At 43.4% G+C, this 27,942-nt stretch overlaps 1 protein-coding gene and 1 long non-coding RNA gene across 3 annotated transcripts in view; one reads left to right on the top strand and one right to left on the bottom strand.

The window, feature by feature from the left end:
- The window catches only part of tie1 (tyrosine kinase with immunoglobulin-like and EGF-like domains 1), a 228,931-nt gene that overhangs the window by 86,105 nt on the left and 114,884 nt on the right, over positions 1-27,942 (top strand). For both annotated transcript variants that reach the window (XM_028810856.2, XM_051932702.1), the window contains exons 9-12: positions 4,550-4,694; positions 8,406-8,564; positions 9,034-9,171; positions 12,349-12,639. In XM_028810856.2, coding sequence (XP_028666689.2) covers positions 4,550-4,694; positions 8,406-8,564; positions 9,034-9,171; positions 12,349-12,639 — 733 coding nt within the window. The remainder of the gene's footprint in view (positions 1-4,549; positions 4,695-8,405; positions 8,565-9,033; positions 9,172-12,348; positions 12,640-27,942) is intronic.
- Positions 1-27,942, bottom strand: part of LOC127529390 (uncharacterized) — a 706,297-nt gene that overhangs the window by 42,143 nt on the left and 636,212 nt on the right. The gene's annotated exons all lie outside the window — the stretch shown is intronic.

A 27,942-nucleotide genomic window follows, 5' to 3' on the forward strand; every position in this document is an offset into this window, starting at 1 on the left:
TGAAAGGCACTATATAATAGATAGATATGAAAGGCACTATATGATAGATAGATATGAAAGGCACTATATGATAGATAGATAGATAGATAGATAGATAGATAGATAGATAGATAGATAGATAGATAGATAGATAGATAGATAGATAGATAGATAGATAGATAGATAGATAGATAGATAGATAGATAGATAGATAGATAGATACTTTATTAATCCCAAGGGGAAATTCACATACTCCAGCAGCAGCATATTCATAAAAAAACAATATTAAATTAAACAGTGATAACAATGCAGGTATAACAGACAGTAACTTTGTATAATGTTAACGTTTACCCCCCCCCCCAAGGGTGGAATTGAAGAGTCGCATAGTGTGAGGGAGGAACGATCTCCTCAGTCTGTCAGTGGAGCAGGATGGTGACAGCAGTCTGTCGCTGAAGCAGCTCCTCTGTCTGGAGATGATCCTGTTTAGTGGATGCAGTGGATTCTCCATGATTGACAGGAGTCTGCTCAGCGCCCGTCGCTCTGCCACAGATGTCAAACTGTCTAGCTCCATGCCAACAACAGAGCCTGCCTTCCTCACCAGTTTGTCCAGACGTGAGGCGTCCTTCTTCTTAATGCTGCCTCCCCAGCACACTACCGTGTAGAAGAGGGCGCTCGCCATAACCATCTGATAGAACATCTGCAGCATCTTATTGCAGATGTTGAAAGATGCCAGCCTTCTAATGAAGTATAATCAGCTCTGGCCTCTCTTGCACAGAGCATCAGTATTAGCAGTCCAGTCCAGTTTATCATCCAGCTGCACTCCCAGGTATTTATAGGTCTGCACCATCTGCACACAGTCACCTCTGATGATCACGGGGTCCATGAGGGGCCTGGACCTCCTAAAATCCACCACCAGCTCTTTGGTTTTGCTGGTATTCAGTTGTAGGTGGTTTGAGTCGCACCATTTAACAAAGTCCTTGATTAGGTTCCTATACTCCTCCTCCTGCCCACTTCTGATGCAGCCCACGATAGCAGTGCTGTCAGCGAACTTTTGCACGTGGCAGGACTCTGAGTTGTATTGGAAGTCCAATGTATATAGGCTGAACAGGACCGGAGAAAGTACAGTCCCCTGCAGCGCTCCTGTGTTGCTGACCACAATGTCAGACCTGCAGTTCCCGAGATGCACATACTGAGGTCTGTCTGTAAGATAGTCCACGATCCATGCCACTAGGTATGAATCTAATCCCATCTCTGTCAGCTTGTCCCTGAGGAGCAGAGGTTGGATGGTGTTGAAGGCACTAGAGAAGTCCAGAAACATAATTCTTACAGCACCACTGCCTCTGTCCAAATGGGAGAGGGATCAGTGTAGCATGTAGATGATGGCATCCTCCGCTCCCACCTTCTCCTGGTATGTGGACTGCGGAGGGTCGAGGGCGTGTTGGACCTGTGGCCTCAGGCGGTGAAGCAGCAGCCTCTCCATGGTCTTCATCACATGCGACGTCAGAGTGACAGGCCGGAAGTCATTCAGCTCACTAGCAAGTGATACCTTTGGGACTGGGGTGATGCAAGATGTTTTCCAAAGCCTCAGGACTCTCCCCTATTCCAGGCTCAGGTTGAAGATGCGCTGTAGAGGACTCCCTAAGATTCCTCTATCAACATGACAATGACTCTCTGCACAAGGCCAAAGGGACACTGGAATGGCTGAAAGAAAGAAAGGTGAATGTTTTGGAAGGGAAAGTCAAAGCCCTGATCTTAACTCTATTGTGAATCAGTGGCATTATTTTGAAAGCTGCTGTCTAGAGGTGCCATCCCACCAAACTAGAGGGTCTCCATTAATTTTGCCAAGAAGAATGGGGAAAAATCACTTCTGAACAATGAGCAAAACTGGGACATACTTACTCCAAAAGAATGAAGGCTGTTATTGCAGCAGAAGGGTTCTTGACAAAGTAATAAAGCGTAGATCTTGAATATTTAGGCAAACACTAACTTTGGAATTTGTCTTCTTCACTTAAACATCAGCAGAAAAAGGCATATTTTGATTTTGGAAATGCATTGTTACAGCACAAGAGTTCACATTCAAAATACAGAATGGATAAATATATTCTGTCCACCCTGGCCATTGTTCTTTACTTTATTCTTTGTTTATTAGTATTACTTAATTTTTATATAGTTTTCATTTTTTTTCCTTTCGTAATGTTGTAAAGCACTTTGAGCACCATCATTTGTATGACAACGTGCTCTAGAAATAAAAGTTGTTGTTGATATGTGCAAATCTTTTGTCATGCAGAAAATTATAATGACTTTCAAGGAGATTGAATATTTTTGCATGCCACTGTATTTAAATAGGTTATTATGATACTTTCTGTACCTTAAAAGCGTTTCTATATTTTTAAAGGACCTATTGTAAAATTTAGGCCGTCTTTCAGCATATAAAGTGCAATTAGATTCATCATGCATTGTATTGTAGCTTTTACTTTAGGCGGATCTGCCATTTTTGCTCATGCATCTACACTCAATAACCAATAATGACAAAGTGAAAACTTGTGCTCCGAAAGGTTTGCAAATTTATTAATAATATGAAAAAACTGAAATCTCTCCTTCCTAGACGTATTCAGACCTTTTGCTGTGGCAATCCAAATGGTGCTCAGGTGCCTCCTGTTTGCTTAAACTCTTTTTGAGACGTGTTCAGAACTTGACAAGAGTTCACCTGTGGCAAAAAACTGAATTGACTAAGCGCCATTTAGATTTGTCTGCTGTAACGAGAGTGGTCAGGATTAGGAATGAGTATTTTAGGGGGACAACACTGGCACAGCAGTTTTTTGATCAAGTGCGAGAGGCGAGATTGAGATGGTGTGCGGAGTAGAGATGAAGGGTGCATCGGGAAGAGAATGTTGAGGATGGAACCGCCAAGAAAAGAGGAAGGCCAAAGAGGAGGTTTATGGATGTGGCGAGGGAGGACGTGAAGGCAATCGGTGTGGCAAAAAAATGTTGTAAAAGACGAGATGACATGGAGATGCATGATCTGCTGTGGCTACCCCTAAATGGGAGCAGCCAGAAAAAGTAAATACGCACGCTGTGTAGGTGAGTACAGAATTGGTTGAGGGGAACTGCATCGTTTTAGGTGAAGGTGAAAATGGTGTCCTGCAGGTGTCAATACTGGGGCTGCTGTTTTTATTGCTAGCTCTTCAGAGGAGACATGCAAGTAAGAATTTCATTGTAGCTGAACACATGACAATAAACTTGAGCTTGTGCTTAAAATAAATAATGAAAGAAAAAATTCAGAACTAGAAACAATATCCAAATGTCAAAACTGTCAAAAAAAAATGGAGCCACAAACTGCCAGGTTGTCCGAGGTTGTGGATGAAAACTTAACTTGTTGGTGTTACTGTTCCATTTTCTAACCCTGATTTTAGTATATTGTTTGTGGTTTTGGGTGTTGAATTTAGTTGGTGTGGCAAGTAGAGGGGGACACCACAGAGCCAAATCTTATTTTCTAAATGAATAGCACTGCTGCCTCGCAGTTAGGAGACCCGGGTTCACTTCCTGGGTCCACCCTGCGTGGAGTTTGCGTGTTCTCCCCGTGTCTGCGTGGGTTTCCTCCGGGCGCTCCGGTTTCCTCCCACAGTCCAAAGACATGCAGGTTAGGTGGATTGGCGATTCTAAATTGGCCCTAGTGTGTGCTTGGTGTGTTTGTGTGTGTCCTGCGGTGGGTTGGCACCCTGCCTGGGATTGGTTCCTGCCTTGTGCCCTGTGTTGGCTGGGATTGGCTCCAGCAGACCCCTGTGACCCTGTGTTCGGATTCAGCGGGTTGGAAAATGGATGGATGGATGTTTTTATTAATTGCAATACCTTCACAGGATTCTTGTCTTCATGGTTTTGCAATACCAGTCCAAATAATTCTTCCTTTCGTCTCTTTTTCTTTTCTCCGCCATTTGTGCCAGGAGAGCTTTGTCTTTCCTCTACACCTGGCTCCAAATCTTTTGGGTGAAGCTGAGAAGCAGTCTTTATATTACACCCGGGAGTTCATCTGGTGCCATCACCGTGGAACCAGGAAGCTAATCCAGGTCAGACGGAACCATTCTACAATGAGGAACGATCTTTTCCTCAACTCCCCCCTGGTGGCTCCCAAAAAGCCCAGCAGGGCCTCCCACTTGGACTACAACTCCCATGCCGCCCTGCAGGTGTGCAAGTGGGAGATCCACCACAGGGATGCTGCTACCTGTCCCAATGGAAGAGGCTGCATCCATCATTTCATCCATTGAAAAATTGCCTACCAGCCGGGTAACATGCCAACCATGCCTGACCAGGCTGCTAGCCAATCTGTGTCCTCCATGACGCTTGGCATAACTCCTTTACCTCTCTTTTCTTGATCCCTTCATAAAAATTCACTTGACTTTTCCATTAGGTATAACATTGACATGCTCCTTATGGTGATCCATGCTTGCTTTGCTTTGTTTGCTTATCGTATCTGTCCTCAGAATGGCATGGATGTGTGGCTTTTCTGGGCAAATCTTTTAATGGTGGCAGTTGGAACCCACTCTGGTATCATTGATCCCTTTTCTGTTACTAGGCTATCAAGACCATCACAGACTCCAACAACAGCACGGCGCTCTTCGAGATTGGTCAGCTGACACTAGAGCATGATGGGGAGTGGGAGTGCCGGGTCTCTACCAATGGTGGACAGGATGCTCGCAAGTTCCAACTGACTGTGAAAGGTAAGAGGACAATGGTGTCACCTCTGGCATTCATTCACTGACCCCATTCTGTCTGGAAATAATGATCAGCGTTGTCACCTGATGCCATAGGCAGCTTTTGTATGGCACAGAGCTCATCTGAAGATCCAGTATTCTCAGTTAAAGGCCATCCTCCCAAACACAACTGACGATGTTATGTTTAAGCCAATCCCAGTTGGCTGTTGACATTCTGGTCCATGTTGACATGACTGCATCATGCAATTTCTGCCGATTTGTCAACTGCGCATTCATTTTCCTTTGTACCAAATCACAAATGGGTTCTATTGGATTCAGATCTGATCCTAGATATTTAAACTTCTCAACTCTTTTCAGTCGCTCTCCCTTGCAGGCTAACTTCTGAATCTTGGTCATCATTAAACCTTATATACTGTATTTCATCTTCTTCTTCCTATTTATCTTCAACTCTCTATCTTACAAAACCGTTCTCCATTCTTCATACTTCCTCTCCACTTCCTGTGCCACACTAAACTATGTCATCAGCAAAAACCACCAGACTGATTGGTATTATATCTCACAAGTCAACACACCCACAACCTGATCAAAGAGGTAAGGATTTATGGAAGAACCCTGGGGCAGATCTCCTCTGACTGGGATCTTCCCTGTTACTTCAACACTGCTTTTATCCCAAGTCCTCACTCCCTCATACATATCCTGAACAATCCTCACATACACCTTTGGTCCTCCTCTCTCTCTCTCTCTCTCATAGACCTCCGGACCCCTAGATGTGGCACTCATCTTCACCATATCAATTAACTCCATATGCAGCCCTTTCTATTTATCTGAAAGCTTCTCTATCAGCTGTCTCAATGCAAAGACTGAATCAGTTATCCCTCTCCCTGTGTCCTTCCCCATGGTGGTCTCTTCCCTATGCCTTCCCTCTGTAACCCTTTCCAAAATTGTCATTCTGTGTGACATCAGCTTTATCCCCTCTTTAATTTCCACAATCCTGAATATCGCCCTTCTCCTTAGAAATGGGTACAAATCCCACTGTTCCTCCCCTCCTCTGGTGCTCTGTCCTGTTTATAGATCTTCTGCGTGAGATCCTCTGTCAATTAATTTACCAGCCGCATGCCAATGCCATCTGACTCCATGGACTATGGAGGATCTGTTGAAGCAGGACTGTTTCTGCCTTGGGTGTCATCTCTGCTATCATGCCATATCATTGTGACTTTTAGGAAGTCAGTGCGCACTGCAAAGATTATGAAGGACTGGAAAATGGCAAATATCACCTCATTATATTAAAGGGTGACCAGGCAGATCCAAGCAACTGTAGGCCAATAATTGTAACATGCATAACAAACAGGAAAATTAATGAAAGGAATTATTAAGGATAACATTGAGAAACACTTGGCAAGAACAGGAGTTATTAGGAACAGTCAACATGGGTTCGGTGTTTTACTAATATGCTGGAATTCTATGAGGAAGCAACAAAAGGATACGATCAGAGTGGAGCAGATGATATCATTTTTCTGGACTTTCTGAAAACATTTGATGAGCTGTAACATGAGAGGTTGGGCATCAAACTTAACAAAGTGGCAGTTCAGGGTGATGTGTGTAGGTGGGTGCAGAATTGGCTCAGACACAGGAAGCAGAGGGTGATGGTGTGAGGATACTTCTCAGAGTTGGCCGAAGTTAAGAGTGGTGACCAGCAGGGGTCAGTGCGGGGGCCGCTGCTATTTTTAATATATATAAATAATTTAGATAGGAATATACTGTAAGGAACAAGCTGGTGAACTTTCCAGATAATACCAAGATAGATGGATTAGCAGATAATTTGTCCATCCATCCTTCCATCCATCCATCCATCCATCCATCCATCCATCCATCCATCCATCCATCCATCCTCTTCCGCTTATCCGAGGTCGGGTCGCGGGGGCAGCAGCTTGAGCAGAGATGCCCAGACTTCCCTCTCCCCGGCCACTTCTTCTAGCTCTTCCGGGAGAATCCTGAGGCATTCCCAGGCCAGCCGGGAGATATAGTACCTCCAGCGTGTCCTGGGTCTTCCCCTGGGCCTCCTCCCGGTTGGACGTGCCCGGAACACCTCACCAGGGAGGCGTCCAGGAGGCATCCTGATCAGGTGCCCGAGCCACCTCATGTGACTCCTCTCGATACGGAGGAGCAGCGGCTCTACTCTGAGCCCCTCCCGGATGACTGAGCTTCTCACCCTATCTTTAAGGGAAAGTCCAGACACCCTGCGGAGGAAACTTATTTTGGCCGCTTGTATTCGCGATCTCGTTCTTTCGGTCACTACCCATAGCTCATGACCATAGGTGAGGGTAGGAACATAGATCGACTGGTAAATTGAGAGCTTCGCCTTGCGGCTCAGCTCCTTTTTCACCACGACAGACCGATGCAGAGCCCGCATCACTGCGGATGCCGCACCGATCCGCCTGTCGATCTCACGCTCCATTCTTCCCTCACTCATGAACAAGACCCCAAGATACTTGAACTGCTCCACTTGAGGCAGGATCTCGCTCCCAACCCTGAGAGGGCACTCCACCCTTTTCCGGCTGAGGACCATGGTCTCGGATTTGGAGGTGCTGATTCCCATCCCAGCTGCTTCACACTCAGCTGCGAACCGATCCAGAGAGAGCTGAAGATCACGGCCTGATGAAGCAAACAGGACAACAACATCTGCAAAAAGCAGTGACCCAATCCTGAGTCCACCAAACCGGACCCCCTCAACACCCTGGCTGCACCTAGAAATTCTGTCCATAAAAGTTATGAACAGAATCGGTGACAATGGGCAGCCCTGGCGGAGTCCAGTAATAATTCCAGATAATTTGGAATCCGTTAAATCATTACAGAAGGACTTGGACAGCAGACAGGCTTGGGCAGATTTGTGGCAAATGAAATTTAATGTCAGTAAATGTAAAGAATTACACATAGGAAGTAAAAATATGAGGTTTGAATGAGCAGTCGGAAAATCAAGAGCTCACCTTATGAGAAGGATTTAGGAGTCATAGTGGACTCTAAGCTATCAACTTCCAGACAGTGTTCAGAAGTCATTAAGAAGGCTAACAGAATGTCAGGTTATATAGTGCCTTGATGTGTGGAGTACAAGTCACAGGAGGTTCTGCTCAAGCTTTATGACACACTGGTGAGGCCTCATCTGGAGTCCTTTGTGCAGTTTTGGTCTCCAGGCTACAAAAAGGACATAGCAGCACTAGAAAAGGTCCAAAGAAGAGCAACTAGGCTGATTCAGGGGCTACAGGGAATGAATTATGAGGAAACATTAAAAGAGCTGAGCCTTTACAGGAGATGAAGAGGAGACCTGAGTGAAGTGTTTAAAATGATGAAAGGAATTAGTCCAGTGGATTGAGACGGTGACTTTAACATGAGTTCATCAAGAACAAGGGGACACAGTTTGAAACTTGTTAAGGGTAAATTTCGCACAAACATTAGGAAGTTTTTCTTTACACAAAGAACGATAGACACTTGGAATAAGCGACCAAGTAGTGTGGTAGACAGTAAGACTTTAGCGACTTTCAAAACTCGACTTGATGGGTTTTTGGAAGAAATAAGTGGATAGGACTGGCGAGCTTTGTTGGGCTGAATGGCCTGTTCTCGTCTAGAGTGTTCTAATGTTCTAATGTCGGTGCTCCTCTTTGGCCTGCTGTTATTGTGAATTCCCCAAGAGTGACACCCTTGTTTGTTTTTGTTTCATTGCAGTGCCCCCCGTCCCAACAAAGCCACCCAGGCTGCTGGAGAAGAGCAGCAAATACCTGGTGGTTGAGCCAGGAGATGACCACCAAGGAGACGGACCGATTGTTTCTACGCGGCTTCACTATAAGCCCAAGGATAGTGGCGCGTCTTGGTCCTCCATCATAGGTTAGAGCTGAAGCACCCATGACCACAAGAAGGGTGTCTCAACCAAACTTTATGACACTACTTGAGCAATTTGTTTGGAGAAAGGTCTCTAGGGGACAGGAGTGGGATGGGGTTTTGTAGCAGGTTTGCAGGATTTTGAAGAAATCTGTTTTTTGAGATCAGAGGTAAATGACTCTAACTACAGTGAACCATGGCTGCCTATAACATGGCTGCTCTTTTGCTCTTTGCACTTGCCCAGGTTCCTCTGAGCTCTTCAGCTGCTTCTTCTTTCAACCATGGCTTCCCAGGACCTTTTTATTTATAGCTCATATCCTATGTAAATATATCTTGTTTTCCTACTTTATCCACTCAACGTTCCCTTCCGAAATCCAACCCTGCTTCACTGTGAGGATCTCTATCATGTTTTCTTCCATCTTGTTCCTCTGTTTAACAGTTCTCTCTTTCTCTGTCTCTCTCTCCATCTGATTAGTGGACAACACAGAGCCAATAAAACTGTTCAACCTCAAACCTTCCACGAGCTATCAAATCCGAGTCCAGCTCACTCGGCCTGGTGAAGGAGGCGAAGGGAAGGAAGGTCCAGAAGCCATCCTGAAGACAGACTGTCCAGGTAAATTACCAACCCCATTCTGAACTTTTCTAATGCCCAAGAGGAAACGTGTCCTTTGTCGATAACTGGCAGTGTAAAAATTGGCTCACTTGGTCGGGATTCAAAAGGAAACGAGGAGGTCGTCCCATGTACCACTTCATTCCATTTTATAGTGGATTCAGACTCCTTTGTGTTCTGCTCACTTTATTGCGTTGAGATGTTAATTTTGACCAGAATATTCCTCCATATTAACCTGCTTGTTCTCCAAGTATAAAAGATATCTGTAAATAATTATTATGAATCCTGGTCTTGTAGGCTGCCTTGGATAAAGGCCTCAACTCTATGTAAGATAATAATTCAATAATCATTAGATGAAAGGTACACAACTATAAAATAAGTGAGTCGCCATTTCCAGTCCCACCATGACTGTCTACAAGATGGAGGGATTCAAAAAATTCTCTTTATTATTTATTTACCCACCAATTCTGTTATGTATCAGTTTGAATTTATATACTGTATATTGCATATTTTTATTAATTTTAAGTTACTATTTTTCATGTCTTTGTTAGTTTTGCTTATCATTTGTTCTGTTTCCCTTGAATGTGCCTTGTTTTGTTGGATTGAGCCCCAGGAGGCGGGGCCACCCTGACATCACTGCTGCTGGCCCCTCCTTCTGTCTATTATTTCCAGTCAGAAGTGAGGCTTAAGCTCATGTCATATTACACAGCTTCTTGCTGTGCGATATGTCAAGTTGTCTCTGATCTCATCGCTGCACCCCGTCAAATTACATGACTGCAAATCACAGCCCATGTCACATTTACCGACTGAGCATCGATCTTTCAGCACTGTCGTGCTCGCTCCTTTTGCTGACAGTCAATAGCATGCTGCCTGGTGAAGCCAGCGCTTTATGAAAGGTTAACAGCTGCCATGGGTTCAACAGTAATCCCTGCCCTTTGTTTCATCTTTCGCTTCTGTTACGGTATGTAAAATACGAGACATCAGACAGACGAGCTTCTCTTCTGTTTGTGAGGTCCTCATCCCCTGTTTTGCCTGATGGAGCCGGCGCTGTACTAGCCCTTTACAAAGAGATAATAGTTGGGGTGGCACGGTGGTGCAGTGGGTAGCGCTGCTGCCTCGCAGTTAGGAGACCCAGGTTCACTTCCCGGGTCCTCCCTGCGTGGAGTTTGCATGTTCTCACCGTGTCTGCGTGGGTTTCTTCCGGGTGCTCCGGTTTCCTCCCACAGTCCAAAGACATGCAGGTTAGGTGCATTGCCGATCCTAAATTGTCCCTATTGTGCGCTTGGTGTGTGTGTGTGTGTGTGTGTGTGCCCTGCGGTGGGCTGGCGCCCTGCCCGAGGTTTGTTTCCTGCCTTGCACCCTGTGTTGGCTGGGATTGGCTCCAGCAGACCCCTGTGACCCTGTAGTTAGGATATAGCAGGTTGGATAATGGATGGATGGATGGATAGTAGTTGGGGTGCATTCAGCCTTGTCTTTGTCCCGTCATTCTATGCATTTGGTTCTCAACTCTTGCATGCCCCTCCGACCAAAGAGAAAATTGAGCCTGTTTGATTTCATCTTAGCTGGTCACACAACAGTTGGTGTCATTTGTTAGGTATGTCACGTTAAATGATCGGCTTCAATGGAGTGCGCCACCGACTGCCACCGAATGGCTAAGATTTTGTAAATGAAGGCTTCGACTGAAGATCAGGGGAAAAGTCGTCTGATGTGACATAGAGCTTAGCAGTTGAGTACTGATGTTGTTTGAGGTCTTTCATAAGTATTGTTTTCTTGCAGATTTTCAGACTTTTAATAGATATTTCAGCTGGTTTCTGTTTTAGCCAGGAATCCTCCCTGTCTGGGGTTCAAATGCTATTTTTATGTTCATTTTGTTCAATGTTAACAGTATTATTTAGTTTCTTTATCTATTCTGTTATGGTCCGTGTGGGTTGGTGGTGGTCTCTCAAAAGGTGGGGTCATATGCTCATCACTGTCGAGGGACCACCCTCAGCCCTATAAAGGTGGGGACCACCCACAGTCCCTTGCGGTTCATTGAATGCACTCATGGTGGGGTTTGAATTCTCCTGTGTATTTTGGTATTTGATTATATTGTGATTCTCTCGATTTTCGACTTCCGTGCTCTGTTTTTTTACTTTGTTTTACTGGATATGTGATTGGGATTTGTTTGTACTTGAATTGCCTTTGTCATTATAGGCATTCCCTGCTGGGCCATTTGTGTTCTTCAGAGCTTCGATGCCTAATAGAGCTTTTTGTCCTGAAAAGCAAATCTTGCACTTATAAAGATCTTTCATTGCACTTTTTGTTTGGGTCTTTCAAGTTCTTATTAGGTTCTTGGATTGAGTTTTGTGACTTGTTTGCTTGAGTGTGCCTTTTTGCTCTTTTGAGCATTCATTCATTCATTTTCCACCGCTTATCAGTCTTACAGTAGCATTGAGGCCCAAACATCCTTTTCCCCAGCCACACTCGCCAATTCATACTGTGCGATCTCAAGGCTTTCCCAGGCTATCTGGGAGATATAATCCTCCCACCAAGCCCTGGGTCTTTCCTGGGGTCTCCTCCCAGCTTGTCATACCCATAAAACCTCCACAGGGAGGCGTCCAGGAAGCATGTGTATCAGATGCCAGAACCACTTCAATTGCCTCTATTTTGATCAATAAATTTCCATTCATAAAGATTCTTTTGTTGCTGGTGGTTTATGGTTATCCTCCCCCTTGTGGATCCTTTTGATATATTTTTAGAACATTTCCTTTAAATTTGAACTTTTAAGCCAGCTTCCCATTTTTTTGAGGCCTACTAACTACTGGAAACCAGTGGTTAGCAGATGGAGTAAACTGGATTAAGGAGGGTATCAGATGGTGAACATCCTGGACTGCCTTTTGTGGGACAGTTTGGAGGCCTCACATTCATTTTCACCGTGTCTGTAACTGCCAGTCACACCAAATTCTGGTCTTCTTTTTTACATTCCTGGATGTTGAGGACCTAAAAGCAATCTCTGATCCCTCAAGTGTAAGGCAGGCCACAACGTTGGGCCAAATCACACACTCATATCTGACCAATTTAATGTTTCCAGTTTCTGCAACAGACGTGTCTTTCGGATCTGGTAAGAAGCTGAAATACCTTGAAAAGGTCAAATTCGGATTCCTGCCTCGAATCTTGCATTATTTTTGTTTTATTTCTCAGAGCCCACGGTGAAACCAGTAATCGACCTTCTCACAGTAGAAGACAGAAACACTCTTGCTCTCAGCTGGAGTCTCCCAGTGGACAACAGCTCAGCCACCGGATTCAGAGTTAGGCTCTATGGACCATCCAAGGACACGGTAAACCAGGAGAAGCGCTTCCCAGTACAGGTCCGCTCAGCCAAGTTTCCCAATATGGAATACAACATCAATGTGGAGGTGGAAGTGATACTTGTCAACTGCGAGAGTCTGGGACCTCCTTCAGAACGGAAGACAATATTTATCAAAAGCCAAGGTAAGGCCAAAAACAACGCAATTCTGTGCTTTAAAGACTAAAAACCAACTTTACCAGGTCTCGTCTGAAGGTGCAGCAAACCAGCTGTAGATCTACAGAGGATTCAGAAAATGTTCAGACCTCTTCACATTCTATACACTTTATTGTGTTGTAGTGTTTATTTTTATAGACACATTTGACATTTCTGCATATCTGTTTACATGTCAATAATCCATAATGACAAAGTGAAGACGTGTTTTCAGAAAGAGTTGCAAATTTATTTAAAATCAAAACTAAAATCTCTCCATCACAGAAATACTCAGACCCTTAATTCAGTACTTTGCAGGAGCCCCTTTAGCAGGACTGCCACCTCTGAGTCTTCTTGGTGAGGCTTTACAAGCTTGGTGCCCCTTGATTTGGACAGTTTCCCCCACTCTTCCTGGCAGACCCTCTTAAGCCCCTGTAGATTGGTTCATCTTCTGGGTCCCTTCTTACTTGGTCTATGGGGTTTAGCTGGGCCACTCAAGGAAACCTTATCCCAAAGCTACTCCAGTATCATCTTGGCTGTACGCTTCAGGTCATTGAGTGGTGCGCTGTCACCCCAGTCTGAGGTGGTGTGCACCCTGGAAAGGTGTTTTCTTCGAGGACCTCTTTTCTGGATTTGGCTGAAGTCATCCTTCCCGCAATCCTGTCCTGTTTTCTTGTCCCTACACCCACATAGCATGATGTTTCCACCACCACGCTTCACCATAGGGATGACAGTCAGCAGGTGATGAGCAGTGCCATAGTGTTTGCAGTTCTGTCCAAAGAGATCCATTTATCTCTCATCACACTATAGAATCTTTTTCTTCATGTTCTCAGAGTCACTTAAATGCTTTTTACTTGAGAGATGCCATCTTACCCTTCTACCAATAATGCCTGATTGATGGAGCACTGCATAAATGATTGTTCTTCTGAGAGGTTCTCCCAACTCCTAAAGCTCTGCTGAGTGACCACTGGGTCTTTGGTCACCTCCCAGACCAGGGCCCTTCTTGATCCAGTTCCTCAGTTTGGCCAGACAGCCAACTCTAAGAAGAGTTCCTAGAAAGCTTCAGAAATGGTTTCATCCCCTTGCCCTAATCTTTGCCTCACCACAATTTGACCATGGAGGTCTACGGAGACTTCCTTGGACCTCATGGTTTGGCTTCTTTGTCCTGACATGCAATGCGAATTGTGGGGCCTTCTACCCACAGGTCTACACCTGCCTTTGTAAATGCTGTCCAATCAAATCAGTTGGTCACAGGTGGACTCCAATCAAGTTCTAGAAACATCTCAAGGAGAACTGAAGCAAAGCAATATGGAGTTGGTGTGCCAACGCAAAAAGGTCTGATAAACCTCTGCAGAGACTGCAGTTTTTGATTTTTTAGTAAATTTCCAAACATGTTTGAAGTCGTATTCTCACTTTGTCGTTATGGGATGGCGAATGTAGGATGATGGACAAAAATGACAAATGAATCCGAGTAAAATAAAATTTACAACACACTGTATGATGAATCTGAAGCCACTGTATGCTGAAACACAGTCTGAATTTTATAATAGGACCTTTTAAAATATAGAATTGATTTTAAGAAGTAGGAGGTATCATAACTGCCCATTGAAATAAATATTGTACACCCTTAGATAACCTAATACAAATAATTTCTTTCCTAAAATGAATTTGAATGTGAAGTGATCCGAATGTTTTCTGAATCCACTGCTTGGGGCACACCAGCTCAGACGCTGTCAACGAGTCTCATGTAAAGTTTAAATGAGTTGAGTTTTGGGTCGAGGTCATCTGATGGCTAAGGTACTGGTCAGCTGTCCATCTCAGTTTAGCAAGTCTTATATACGGCTTGAGAAGGTCAAAAGCAGCTGAACTCAGGCTTTAGGCCTGCACACGATCAAGACACGTGTAAACCAGCTGGGTGTGATAGTCAAAGTGACCTGCAGAGACCACCACATCAGCCCTAGCTTTACAACCACAACACGACCACCTCATGTCAAACTGTATGGAAAAGCCACATCAAGACTAAGACACTGGTGAATTAGCTCAGTGTGTATTCACAGAAGCAAGTGTAGGATTTTGTACGATTATTAATCCATATGACGCCCACCCAGGGACCCCATAATAATGTAGGATTTTGAAAATTATTAATCTATGAAGCACCCACACAGAAGACCCATAATAATTTTTGATGAATATTAATTGATAAGGTGTCCACCCAGGGACCCCATAATTTTTTAGAACACTTGATGATTATTAATCCATAAAATGTCCACCCAGGAACTTCATAATACTGTAGGACTTGTGATGATTATTAATCCATAAGGGCCCCACGCAGAAGAACCCATAATACTGTAGGATTTTTGATGATCATTAATTTATAAGGTGCCCACCCAGGGACCCCATAATTTCTTAGAACATTTGATGATTATTAATCCGTAAGAGTCCCACCCAGGGACCCAGTAATAATGTAGGATTTTTTATGATTATTATCCATACAATGCCCACCTAGGGTCCCCATAATTTTTCAGAACATTTGATGATTATTAATCCATAAAATGTCCACCCAGGAACCTCATAATACTGTAGGATTTTTGATGATTTTTAATTTATAAGGTGCCCACCCAGGGACCCCATAATTTTTTAGAATATTTGATGATTATTAATCCGTAAGATTGCCACCCAGGGACCCAATAATAATGCAGGATTTTTGATGGCTATTAACCCTTAAAATGCCCACCTAGGGACCCCATAATTTTTTAGAAAATCTGATGATTATTAATCCGTAAAATGCTCACCCAGGGACCCCATGATAATACAGGATTTTTGATGATTATTAATCCATAAGGTGCCCACCCAGGGTCTCCATAATAATGCAGGATTTTTGTATAATCCATAATATGCTCACCCAGGGACTCCATAATAACATAGGATTTGAAAAAGAAATTTTAACTTTGTTAATTAATTATGAGTTTTGCCTTCAGAAATGTTGGTAATTAATCCAATAATCCGGCAAGGCCCTTACTTTACTTACCGTACCTTTCTCTGCTGTAGGAGGGGGTCTCCGGTCTTTAGACTTACTGTACATCAAGGTAACTGAGGTACACTTGTTTTTAAAAAACAAAATAATATGATTTATTGATAAACACAAGGATTACAGAAGTGTGATAAATGCATATATATTGAGGTATAAGACTGGACGCAGACTGACAAATATAACACAACACATAGGCCAGCTGTTTATTGGTATTTAGAGTTCTACTTTGTCTTGGATCAGATCAATCGTTTCACGATGCCATGTCTTTATGGATGAAGTCCAATGTTTTGTGGAGATGTTGCTTTGTTGTTGCTTCGGGTTCAGACGGAGGATTGCGCTCTTTCTCCTTGCTGCTGCTTCCTCAGCTCGCCTTCGGCTTCCTTTTGCCACTTCATAGGGAGAGGGTGTTTTACTCATTCTGGCCCCAGAGTTCAGATGCTTGACGTTCATGGCTGCTCCTAAGCCTCGTCAGACTACTGGCACACAGCTTTGGCTTGGCAGACTGGGTCTCCACTCTCAGGTTCACAAAAGAGAAGAGTTTGTCGGAATCGACTCTCCATGAAAAAGCGGCTCGTAACTTCTTGGGTCTTCAGAAGATCATTTTGCATGTTTGCCCCTCCCTGAAAGTATCCCTTAACTTCTCTTAACTTGCCTTTCTCTCCTCTCTTTGCTTCTTCTCACTTACTTTGAGAGGTGGGGTGCATAAAGGAAGGCTGAACCTTCTCCTGTTTGAATTAAAGTCACTTCCATTTAACAAATCAGTGTCTTCTAATAGGCAAGTTCTTCTGTCCATCCTAGTCGTTATCCCTTGAATTATAGCTCCTTGTTCTTGCTTGAGTCCATTTTGTGCCTTCCAACTCAAGAAGTCTGCAAAGGGGCCTCCGGAGAAATGTCATGTCACCTCCGATTTGTTATCAGATAAACTCCAAGCAGATTCTCATAGAATTTGGAGTTTAGTCACTTAGTCCTGAATGCAAGTGGGAGGTTTGTGCAGCTGGGTGCCTGCATTCCTGTGTAATCTGCTTTCTTAACAGGCCTGGTGTGCCACAAACACCTAGCAGAATGGGCAATGCCCACTTTGTCCTAAGCGAGTCTATTATGCAGTTTAACCAGATTAAGCCTAAAGGTAGAGCTAAATCAACTCAAGTCTAGATATGGTTGACCTGGGTTAAGTCTAACTGTCGAGCTAAACCATCTCAGTTCAAAGCCAAATCAAAATCAAGGCACCAGTGAACTATACTGCCTAGAAAAAGCTGCCAAACCCTTGGAGGTTCTCACATTTTATTGTTCTACAATAATGGGGGGAAATGTTAGTCCTGAAGTGACTGTAGGTGTTTGTTCCAACCCAGTAGCTTAATTGGAAAATAGTCATTATAAGTAACAGATTTCATTTCAGAGCTAGTGAGTTAGGGACATTATGATCAACAACAACAACATTTATTTCTATAGCACGTTTTCATACAAATGATGTAGGTCAAAGTGCTTTACAAGATGAGGAAAGGAAAAAGAAAAAATATAAAAATAAAATTAGGCAATACTAAATAACAAAGAATAAAGTAAGGTCCAATGGCCAGGAAGACAGAAAAAAAACTCAAAAAAATCTGCAGGGGTTCTGAGGCCACAAGACCACCCGGCCAGCCCCCACTGGGCATTCTACCTAACATCAATGATCTCAGTAAGTCCTCATGGTTTTCAGGCTTCACGTGAAGGAATTTGATGATGACGGTCATGTGGACTTCTGGCCTTCAATCCATCAATGTATGGACTGCACGGTGCCCTGATCAGGTGGTGGTGGTGGCACAGATCGGCACCACAGAAGAGAAAGTAGGGGTTAGTACGGATTTCGGAGCCATGAAAAAATAAAAAGATAATTAAATTCATATACTGTACAGAATATCAGGGTTAAACTAAAATGAAGCTATGAGAAAGCCATGTTAAAGTAACAAATTTTTAGCAGTTTTTTTTAAAGTGCTCCACCGTATTAGTCTGGTGAATTTCTATCGGTCAGCTATTTCAGATTTTAGGTGCATAAAAATTTTAGGTTACAATTTGTAGTGTAAGGTGAGAGGCATTCTGAGATATAAGATGGAGCAGATTACTGAAGGCTTTGTAAACCATCAGCTGTATTTTAAAGTCAATTCTAAATGGCACAGGTAACCAGTGTAGTGACACTCAGACTGGGGTGCATGTGCTCGGATTTTCTTTTCCTAGTTAAGATTCTAGCAGCTGCATTTTGCACTCATTGTAATCAATTGAAGTCTTTTTTGGGTGATCCTGAGAGGAGTGCATTACAGTAATCTAGTCGACTGAAAACAAAAGCATGAACTCATTTTTCAGCATCTTGTAAAGTTCTAAGAGGTCTAACTTTTGCTATATTTCGTATGTGAAAAAATGCTGTCCTAGTGATGTGATTAATATGTGATTTAAAATTCAGGTCAGAGACAATAGTAACCCCTATATTCTTTACCTCCATCTTGACTTTTAATCCTAATGCATCAAATTTATTTCCAATTCCCTCATTATATCCATTTTTGCTAATCACTAAGATTTCTGATTTCTAATTATTTAGTTTGAGAAAATTACTACTCATCCGCTGAGAAACACAACTAAGACATTGTGTCAGTGAACCAAGAGAGTCAGGGTCATCAGGCGCTATTGATAAATACAGCTGTGTGTCATCAGCAGAGCTGCGGTAGCTCTTGAGATAATCTGACCTAATGGAAGCATGGAGATCGAAAAGAGCTGCGGACTCAGGAGAGACACTTGTGGACCACCATATAGAATATTGTGTGTCTTTGAAGTATAATTACCACAACTAGCAAAGAATTTTATGACTGTTAAGTAAGACTCAAACCAATTTAAGACAACTGCCAGAGAGGCCCACCCATTGACTAAGGCAATTTCTAAGAATATTTTGATCAATGGTGTCAAATGCGGCACTCAGATCTAAGAGAATGAGAACAGATACACGGCCTCTGTCTGCATTTACCCGCAAGTCATTTACTACTTTAATGAGTGCAGTTTCTGTACTGCAATTTGTTCTAAAACCCGACTGAAACTGATCAAGAAAAGCAGGTTTATTGAGGTGCTCATTTAGCTGCATAATGACTGCCTTCTCTAGAATTTTACTTAAGAAAAGCAGGTTAGAAATTGGTCTAAAATTTTCAAAAATGGAGGAGTCAAGATTATTTTTCTTGAGCAGGGGTTTAACAACAGCAGTCTTAAGAGAGTTGGGGAAGACCCTCATATCTAATGATGAAGTATATAATGCACTAGTGAAACCACATCTGGAGTCCCGTGTGCAGTTCTGGTCACCATGATCCAAGAAAGACTTATCACCACTTGAAATTGTGCAGAGGAGAGCCACCAAGTGCATCATGGGACTTGTGACAGACTTAGAGAATTAAACCTGCTTTGTCTCGAGCTGAGGGGACTGTGTGGAGGACCTCATCCAGGTCTTCAAAATCGTCAGTGGCATTGATGAAGGAGATCCAGCAACATTCCTTCGACTTAATGGTGAATCAGTGGAGATTAAGAGGAAGTGCATTTAGGCCTGAAGGCAGGAAGCTCTTCTTTATGCAAAGAGTTGTTGGAACCTGGAACAAACTACTGAGCCATGGAGTTGAAGCAAAAACCTGGACAACCTTCAAGAAGAATCAGGATGAGATACGAAGGACAGCTTAGCTATTAGCTGAACAAACAGGCTTGATGAACTGAATAGTCCATCCATCCATCCATCCATTGTCCAACCCGCTGAATCCGAACACAGGGTCACGGGGGTCTGCTGGAGCCAATCCCAGCCAACACAGGGCACAAGGCAGGAACCAATCCCGGGCAGGGTGCCAACCCACCGCAGGACACACACAAACACACCCACACACCAAGCACACACTAGGGCCAATTTAGAATCGCCAATCCACCTAACCTGCATGTCTTTGGACTGTGGGAAGAAACCGGAGCGCCCGGAGGAAACCCACGCAGACACGGGGAGAACATGCAAACTCCACGCAGGGAGGACCCAGGAAGCGAACCCAGGTCCCCAGATCTCCCAACTGCGAGGGAGCAGCACTACCCACTGCGCCACCGTGCCGCCCTGAATAGTCTCATCTCCTTAGTCAAATTTCTTAAGAGTTTCAACTCCATCACGCCAGCTTCTTCTCATATTTAAGAACAGTGAATGCAGCTGTTGAAGACAAAATAATCAGTTAAAGGTGGGAAATGTTAGTGAGACGACTAAAATGAATCATTAAAATGTGGCTCAAACAGTAAGTCAGCATTTCACAACCTTTAAGTATTTGCAACCCAAGTTTTCATAACATTTTTAATCGTGCCCCCTTATCGTTTTTTTGAAAGGAGCCCACTGATACAAATTCGTTCTTTTTTAATTAATGATATATCATCGATGCATATTTTATTATACCTACTTAACTTTTATCGACATTTATCTAACTCTATATTTATTTTTCTAGTATCAGAATGTAATTTAAGTTCATTTGTTTTGGTTTCAATAGATGTATTATTCATATTTTCGATTCTTGTTTTCTTTTTTCACATCTTCGCGCCCCCCTTTTTGTTACTTCATTCCCCCCTAGGGGGGCCTGCCCCACAGTTTGAGAACCATTGCAGTAAGTGCTTCATCAGCAATTATTGACTTCTCATTAAGAATGTGACCTGTAGGGGGAGTTGCAGCACCTGACACCCCCGACACAACTGCACAGACACAAGCCCCAGGTTCTATCCTGCCGAGATCAGCTGATGGAAGACAATGGGAATAAAACATAACTTTCAGTTGTTTGTTGTGCAAATGCACTAGAAATCTATAAAAAAAATACAACTATTAACCTTTAAAAGCACTTTCTTATGTACAAGCAGCTGTACATGTACAGTGGGTATAGAAAAGAACCCCCCCCCCACCTTCGAAATATTCCCATTTTTTTTGCTTTACAGCCTTAAATGAAAACACACAAACCAATATTTTTTTCCAGCTTTACTTACTCAATGCAATCTCTAACATCCAAGTGAAAGATATCACAGCTACAGTTGAGAAGAATTTTAAAAAATAAAAAGCAAGAAAAACTGAGATGAATAAAGGATCCCCCCCACCTCCTAAACTCAAACAGGTGTAAGTGCCCACCATTTCCATTGTAGTTACTGGCTTCCTTCCGCCTGTGATCAATCATAATCAGTGTGATTAGTGAAGCTGTTCCTGGAGCATTCATTCCCTTCCTTGGTAGTGCAACTGACAGCAAACAGCTGACTATGGGTGGCGAGCCACTTTCAAAAGATCTCAGGGATAGAGTTGTGGACAGACATAAGGCAGGAGATGAAGACAAAAAAATCTCAAAGGCTTCATCGATCCCAAGGAGCACAGTAAAGTCCATAATAAAGAAGTTTTTGGTACGACTAGGACCCTTCCTGGATCCAGCCGTCCCTCCAAACTGGATGGAAGAGAAAGGAGGAAACTAGTAAGAGAGGCTACCAAGGGGCCAATGGTCACTTTGAAGGAGTTACAGGATTTGATGGCAAAGAGCGGTCATTGTGTGCAGGTGACAACAATGTCACAAGCGCTCCACAATGGTGGCTTGTTCAAGAGGGTCACACTTCTCAAGAAAGGCCACATTAAGGCTCGTTTGAGCTTTGCCAGAATGCACCTTGAAGATTCTGATGCCAAGTGGAAACAGATCTTACGGAAAGATGAGACCAAAATCAAACTATTTGGCCTCAATACCAAACGGTACACCAATGCAGCTCACCATCCAAAATACACCATACCTACAAGTAAAGCATGGATGGGGCAGCATCCTGTTGTGGGAGTCCTGGGGCTCTCGTTAGGGTAGAAGGAAAAAATGGATGGAGCAAAATACTGTCAAATTCTTGAAAACCTGCTACCCTCTTCCAGAAAGTCGAAGATGGGCCTTTCACCTTTCAACACGTCAACGACCCGAAGCACACAGCAATATTGACCACACAGTGGCTGAAGGAGAAAAAAAAGTGAATGTCCTCATGTGGCCAGTGAGAGCCCAGACCTCAATCACACTGAAAATCTGTGGAAAGATCTGAAGATAGCAGACCACCAACGCTCACCATCCAATTTGACCGAACTTGAACAGTTAAACTGTAAAGAAGAGTGGGGAGCAAATATTGTGTGGGATCAATCTAGATGTACAAAGCTGATAGAGAAGAATCCCAACAGACTCAAGGCTGTCATTAAAGTAAAAGGGGGGTCAACAAAATACTGACATAGTGATCCTTTATTAATTTCAGGATTTCTTGTTTTTAATTTTTTATAATTTTTCTGAACTGTAGCTGTGATATCTTTCACTTGGATGTTAGAGATTGCTTTGAGTAAGTAAAGCTGGAAAGAAATATTGGTTTGTGTGTTTTCATTTAAGGCTGTAAAGTGAAAATAAAAGGGAATATTTCGAAGGGGGGGATTCTTTTCTATACCCATTGTACATGTTTTATATAGGAGCTGAGTCCTTTTGAGGCAAACTTTGCTGTACTTACCAACAAAATTGACTTGTGAACACGCTCTCGGAGCGGAACTCATTCGTATGTAGGGGACTTACTGTATTGTCAATACAGAAAGTGTAGGTTGATGAGCACAAAACGGCAAATATATCAATTTAAAATGAAATCCACGACACTATGAAGTGTGCAGAAAATGGGTGGCTCTGATCACTTGGTGAATCTGCTACGTGAGCCTCATCAATACATAGACCCTGATAACCTGACTCAGGGTTTGCATGTTCTCCCGGTGTCCACATGAGATTCCTGTCGGTGCTGGGTCCAAAGACATATGACTTAGATGGGGGCTAAATTGGCCCTTGGTGTGTGTTGTGTGTGTGTTCAGTCTCTGATGGGCTGCTGCCTTATCCAGGTTTTGTTCCTCCTGGAACACTTTGGCTTCCCTGTGACCCTGCTCTGGATGAGTGGGTTTAGAAGAATGATGGATGGATGGATGGATGGATGGATGGATGGATGGATGGATGGATGGATGGATGGATGGATGGATGGATGGACTTAAGAATATCTCTCTCAAAATAAGCATGTTGGTAAACCTTTTCAATCACAATTATTGATGACCTAACTCACCACCAATATCGATCTTAGCTCAAATCCAGCTGTACAGATGAGCTGAACCAGCCCACCCGTCTCCCTTAACGAAACGAGCTCCAGAAGACTAGATGACCCAGCATACAGGCAACACCTAATATGCCAGTCAAGACAACTCAAGGCTAAAATATCAGCATAACTTAATAAGTAGAAATGGCTCCAGTCTTTATATTTGTTAGCCAGAGAGCTTGTTGGCCCACCGTAATGTGAGGGGTGCTTCACAGGCACAGGTGGGCAATACGTTGAGCATTAAGGTTAAGTTCAGCAGGACCTTACTGTACAAGAGAAGAGGAGCCCCACAAGGCCATATGCTTGATTCTTAGTATTGACGTCGATGTGCCTCTGCTCTGCTCTGCTTGTCACAAACCGCTCTGTGACTTTACCTGACAGCATTCGTAAGTTAACTGTGTGATTTTAGGTTCATCTGTTTAGTCAGGATAAATAAGAATGATGGTAAGAAGACCTGTATGTTGTTGTTGTTGTTCTTCTTCTTATTATTATTATTATTATTTATTTTTTAAATTTTTTATTAATGAGAGCTTAAGGCAGGATCAAGCACGGATAAAACATGTCATGGGGAGTAAGTAGTTTGCCAGGTTGTCTTCTCTCCCTGTCCTTCCATCCTATTGGCCTGCCTACTGGGTAAGGGTCTTCGGTCCATCCCTGCTAGGAAGTCAGTGTGCCCACCTGCACATTGGCATGCTTTATCAATCTTCTGGCAAGGGAAGAGAATATCTTGTCTTTCTTTGTGCCCACTCAGTGCCATGGCCTCCTGGCCAGTTAAGGGATCAGAACCCATCCTGACAGGGTTATCCACGCATGCATGCTGTCCAGCACAATTTGCATTTACAACACCGAAATGGGAAGACATACCCACAAACCTCTGCTCTGTTACCCATGTTACTGAATCAGTGGCTCGGGTCAGGTCACGTTGGGGAGCGTGCACTGGTAGAGGGCATTGCGCCCCCACCACCACAATAAAAAGGCTTGGGATCCCGGTTGTAATCCATGGCTCCTGTTCATCATTTTTGATGTAGTTACTTCACACTCCAATATTCGTTTAATCTTTAGGGATTTCCTTAGTATGACATTCCCAAACCTGCTTAATGCAGGTCAGAATCATGGTGACCTGGAGCAATGAGAGCAAATCTGGGCATCCGTCCAACGCACAGCCACCTACATGGGGCCAATTTAGGATTACCAGTTTACCTAAATTGCATGTTTTTGAGGAAATGTGAGGAAAAGCAAAGGTGTGAAATATGGATGTCCCAGGATACCCCTATAATAAACTCTATGAACACTTCCACACCCTAATATTATAAATATTGTCAGGGTGTTATGGGGACTCTGAAGATTCATTTGAAAAAAGTTTTACAGTTTAAGAGAATATTATTATAGCAGAGTACAGGAAAACTGTAAACAATAACAGAGGCAGGACCAGAAGGCAGTGGTCTACAGGTACTGGTGATGGGGTGAGATGTGGCAGCAACGCGAGCGAGGAAGAAGAACGCATCCTTTAAATCTAAGAGACTCTGAGAAAGAGGGCAGAGAGGTTCATAAGAGATGAATGAATGGAAACCCCCTAACGTTAATGATGGTAAATTGTGAGAAGGCGATTTCTCCTTCTGATGGTACTCAGGCTGGGTCATCTTGCTCCCAGTTTCGTAGTTCTATTTTTACTGTCTCCTGGGGTCCATAAAAGACAGGAAAGTGAAGTCATCAGTGTTGTTAGGTACGTTGTTGCATTTTATTTCTGCTCAATTAACAAGCCGGTCATCATGATGAACCTGTCCTAGTGCTACTGACAGGACTTCAAATACCAGTAGTCAGCAGTAGTGTGTGGAGACCAAAGAGAGGAGACCTTGATTGCTGCAGAATTTGAAAGGAGTCGGCATTCAGAGGGCACAAATCCGAGCAGAGCCGTTGTGGTCTGTCATACACGGCATCTAAGTATGGATGTGTCATGAAATGAAGTCGTCCTGTGTGCTGCTGTTCAGAAGTCCAAGGTGGCATGGATTCTGTTTACTGAGTGTGCATCCCTAACCCTAATGCATACGTTCATAAAGTATTCAGAGCCTTTTATGTTGTACGCATTTTATCTTGCAGTGTTATACTAAAATCATTTCAATTAATTTTTTTTCAACATTCAAACAAAACTCAGTACAGTAATCCCTCCTCCATCGCGGGGGTTGCGTTCCAGAGCCACCCGCGAAATAAGAAAATCCGCGAAGTAGAAACCATATGTTTATATGGTTATTTTTATATTGTCATGCTTGGGTCACAGATTTGCGCAGAAACACAGAAGGTTGTAGAGAGACAGGAACGTTATTCAAACACTGCAAACAAACATTTGTCTCTTTTTCAAAAGTTTAAACTGTGCTCCATGACAACACAGAGATGACAGTTCAGTCTCACAATTAAAAGAATGCAAACATATCTTCCTCTTCAAAGGAGTGCGCATCAGGAGCAGATCATGTCACAGAGATAGAGAGAGACAAAAGCAAACAAATCAATAGGGCTGTTTGCCTTTTAAGTATGCGAAGCACCGTGGCATAAAGCTGTTGAAGGCGGCAGCTCACACCCACTCCGTCAGGAGCAGACAAAGAGAGAGAGAGAGAGTTTGTTTTTCAAGCAAAAATCAATACGTGCCATTCGAGCTTTTAAGTATGCGAAGCACCGTGCAGCATGTCCTTCAGGAAGCAGCTGCACACAGACGGTAGCAACGTCCCTATCGTCTAGGTGTGCGAACAGCCCCCCTGCTCACACCCCCCTACGTCAGCGCAAGAGAGAGAGAGAGAAAGTAAGCAGGGTAGCTTCTCAGCCATCTGCCAATAGCGTCCCTTGTATGAAATCAACTGGGCAAACCAACTGAGGAAGCATGTACCAGAAATTAAAAGACCCATTGTCCGCAGAAACCCGCGAAGCAGCGAAAAATCCGCGATATATATTTAAATATGCTTACATATAAAATCCGCGATGGAGTGAAGCCGCGAAAGGCGAAGCGCGATATAGCGAGGGATCACTGTACTCCAGAATTCCAAAGAGAAGATGGAATTTTAGAAATTTTTATAAAGTTATCAAAAATCTTCTTCTTTCAGCTGCTCCGATTTAGGGTTCACCACAGCAGATCATTCGTCTCCATCTCTCCCCGTCTTTTACATCATTTTCTGACACACCGACCGCCTCCATGTCCTCCCTCACCACATCCATAAACCTCCTCTTTGGTCATCTTTTCCTCTTAGCTGGCAGTTCCATCATCAACATTCTTTTCCCAATGTACTCCTCATCTCTCCTCTATACATACAAAAATCTTCTCAATCTCACCGCTCTCACTTGATCACCATACTGTCGTACCTGTGTTGTCCCTCCAAAATCCTCATTCCTAATCCTGCCTACCCTCTCTACTCCAAGCGAAAATTGTAGCATCTTCAACTGCACCACCTCTAGCTCTGCCTGCTGTCTCTTCATCAGTACCGCCATCTCCAAACCATACAACATGACTGGTCTCACTGCCCTTTTACAGACCTTCCCTTTCACTCTTGCAGGTCCTCATCTATCACAAATCACTCCTGACACTCTTCTCCAGCCAGTCTACCCTGCCTACACTCTCTTCTTCACTTCTCTGCCACACTCTCTTCATTGTTTTGGGCTGCTGAACCCAAGTATTTAAATTTGTCGACCTTCACCACCTCTGCTGCTTGCAGTCACACCCTTCCTCCACCATTCCCCTCATTCACAAACACGTACTCCATCTTACTTCTACTGACTCTCATTGCCCTTCTTTCCGGTGTGTACCTCCACCTCTCCATGTTTGTTTCGACTTGCTGTCTACTCTCACTACAGATCATAATATCTCTATACATAATCTTCATTTGGATCTTGATCTTTGTTTGTTCGCGAATGAATTAGAAGAAGCACTAGATGGCAGTAGAGAGACAGCTAACACATAGGCATTGCATTAAGAATCTCCTCCAGGCTTATAGTACTGAAGACTGTAGTACTCCAGTCACACCTCAAAACACAGACATTCAATCTAAACAAATTGTTGTGCTTTAAATTAACTAATCTTTATATATAATCTTCATTTGGATCTTGATGTTTGTTTGTCCGTGAACTCATGTTCCCCTGACACTGCCTTGGTTGTTACTTTTCTTTACAAACACCGTCGATACCACTCTTTGTGTTTAGATCTGGAGTCGACACCTGCTTCATTGTCAAGACTGTGGTTTTTTCTGTTTCTATCGACCGTCGTTGGCAGCACTTCGTCCAAATCGAATGTTCACCCGCTTCTTGGAGTCGGCAGTCAGAATATATAAGTCGGACACACTTCTGTGATTTTCCATCAGTCGGCGTTTGGAGTTCAAGAAAAAAGCATTGGTTCTTCCTTACTCTTTGGATTGCCACAAAGCAACCTGCGAGATTGGAGAAAGGTTGAGAAGAGATCGTGAGAGGAAACGACAGCGTCATGAAAACGAGACGGACTGTGAACGGAGAGAAGCAGAAATGCTCCTACACCACCACATAATTACTATTCGGACAGTGATTCCAAGTAGGCCGTTCCTATCGAATCAATTTCCTAGGGTTTTGTTTTGTAATTTTGTTTCCCTTATAAAAAATCATAATGCTTTGCGACGAGGGGGCCCAGTTCATGACTGGCAGCCGCGTTTAAACAGGGAGCCCTTCACAGACAACTTTAACACGCGCAACATAGTTGAGTGCACATGGCTAGCCTTCTATAAACATCATAGTCCATCTGCCAACCTATACATCACCATTGCAAACAGGACAGGGCTCAGAACAGATCCTTGATGTAATCGCACTGTCACCTTGAACCAGTGAGTCACACCTCTTGGCAGTCACACTGTCCTCAAACATATCTTGCACCACCATCTCATACTTTTCTGCTACTCCCGACTCCCTCATACAGCACCATAACTCCTCTCTTGCCACCTGTCCTATGCTTTCACTAAGTCCACAAACAAGCAATGTAATTCCTTCTGACCTGCTGTTTTCCGATAGGGGGCGCTAGCTCCATGATTGGAATAAGTCCTTTTTTAATTGTGCCGTCTTAAGTAACCCGAAACTATATAGATATAATATTAGTGATACAGCGGTAAGAAATCACATAAGAGGAAATAACTTAGCTTTC

Source organism: Erpetoichthys calabaricus, chromosome 10, assembly GCF_900747795.2.
Source record: "Erpetoichthys calabaricus chromosome 10, fErpCal1.3, whole genome shotgun sequence".
NCBI lineage: Eukaryota > Metazoa > Chordata > Cladistia > Polypteriformes > Polypteridae > Erpetoichthys > Erpetoichthys calabaricus.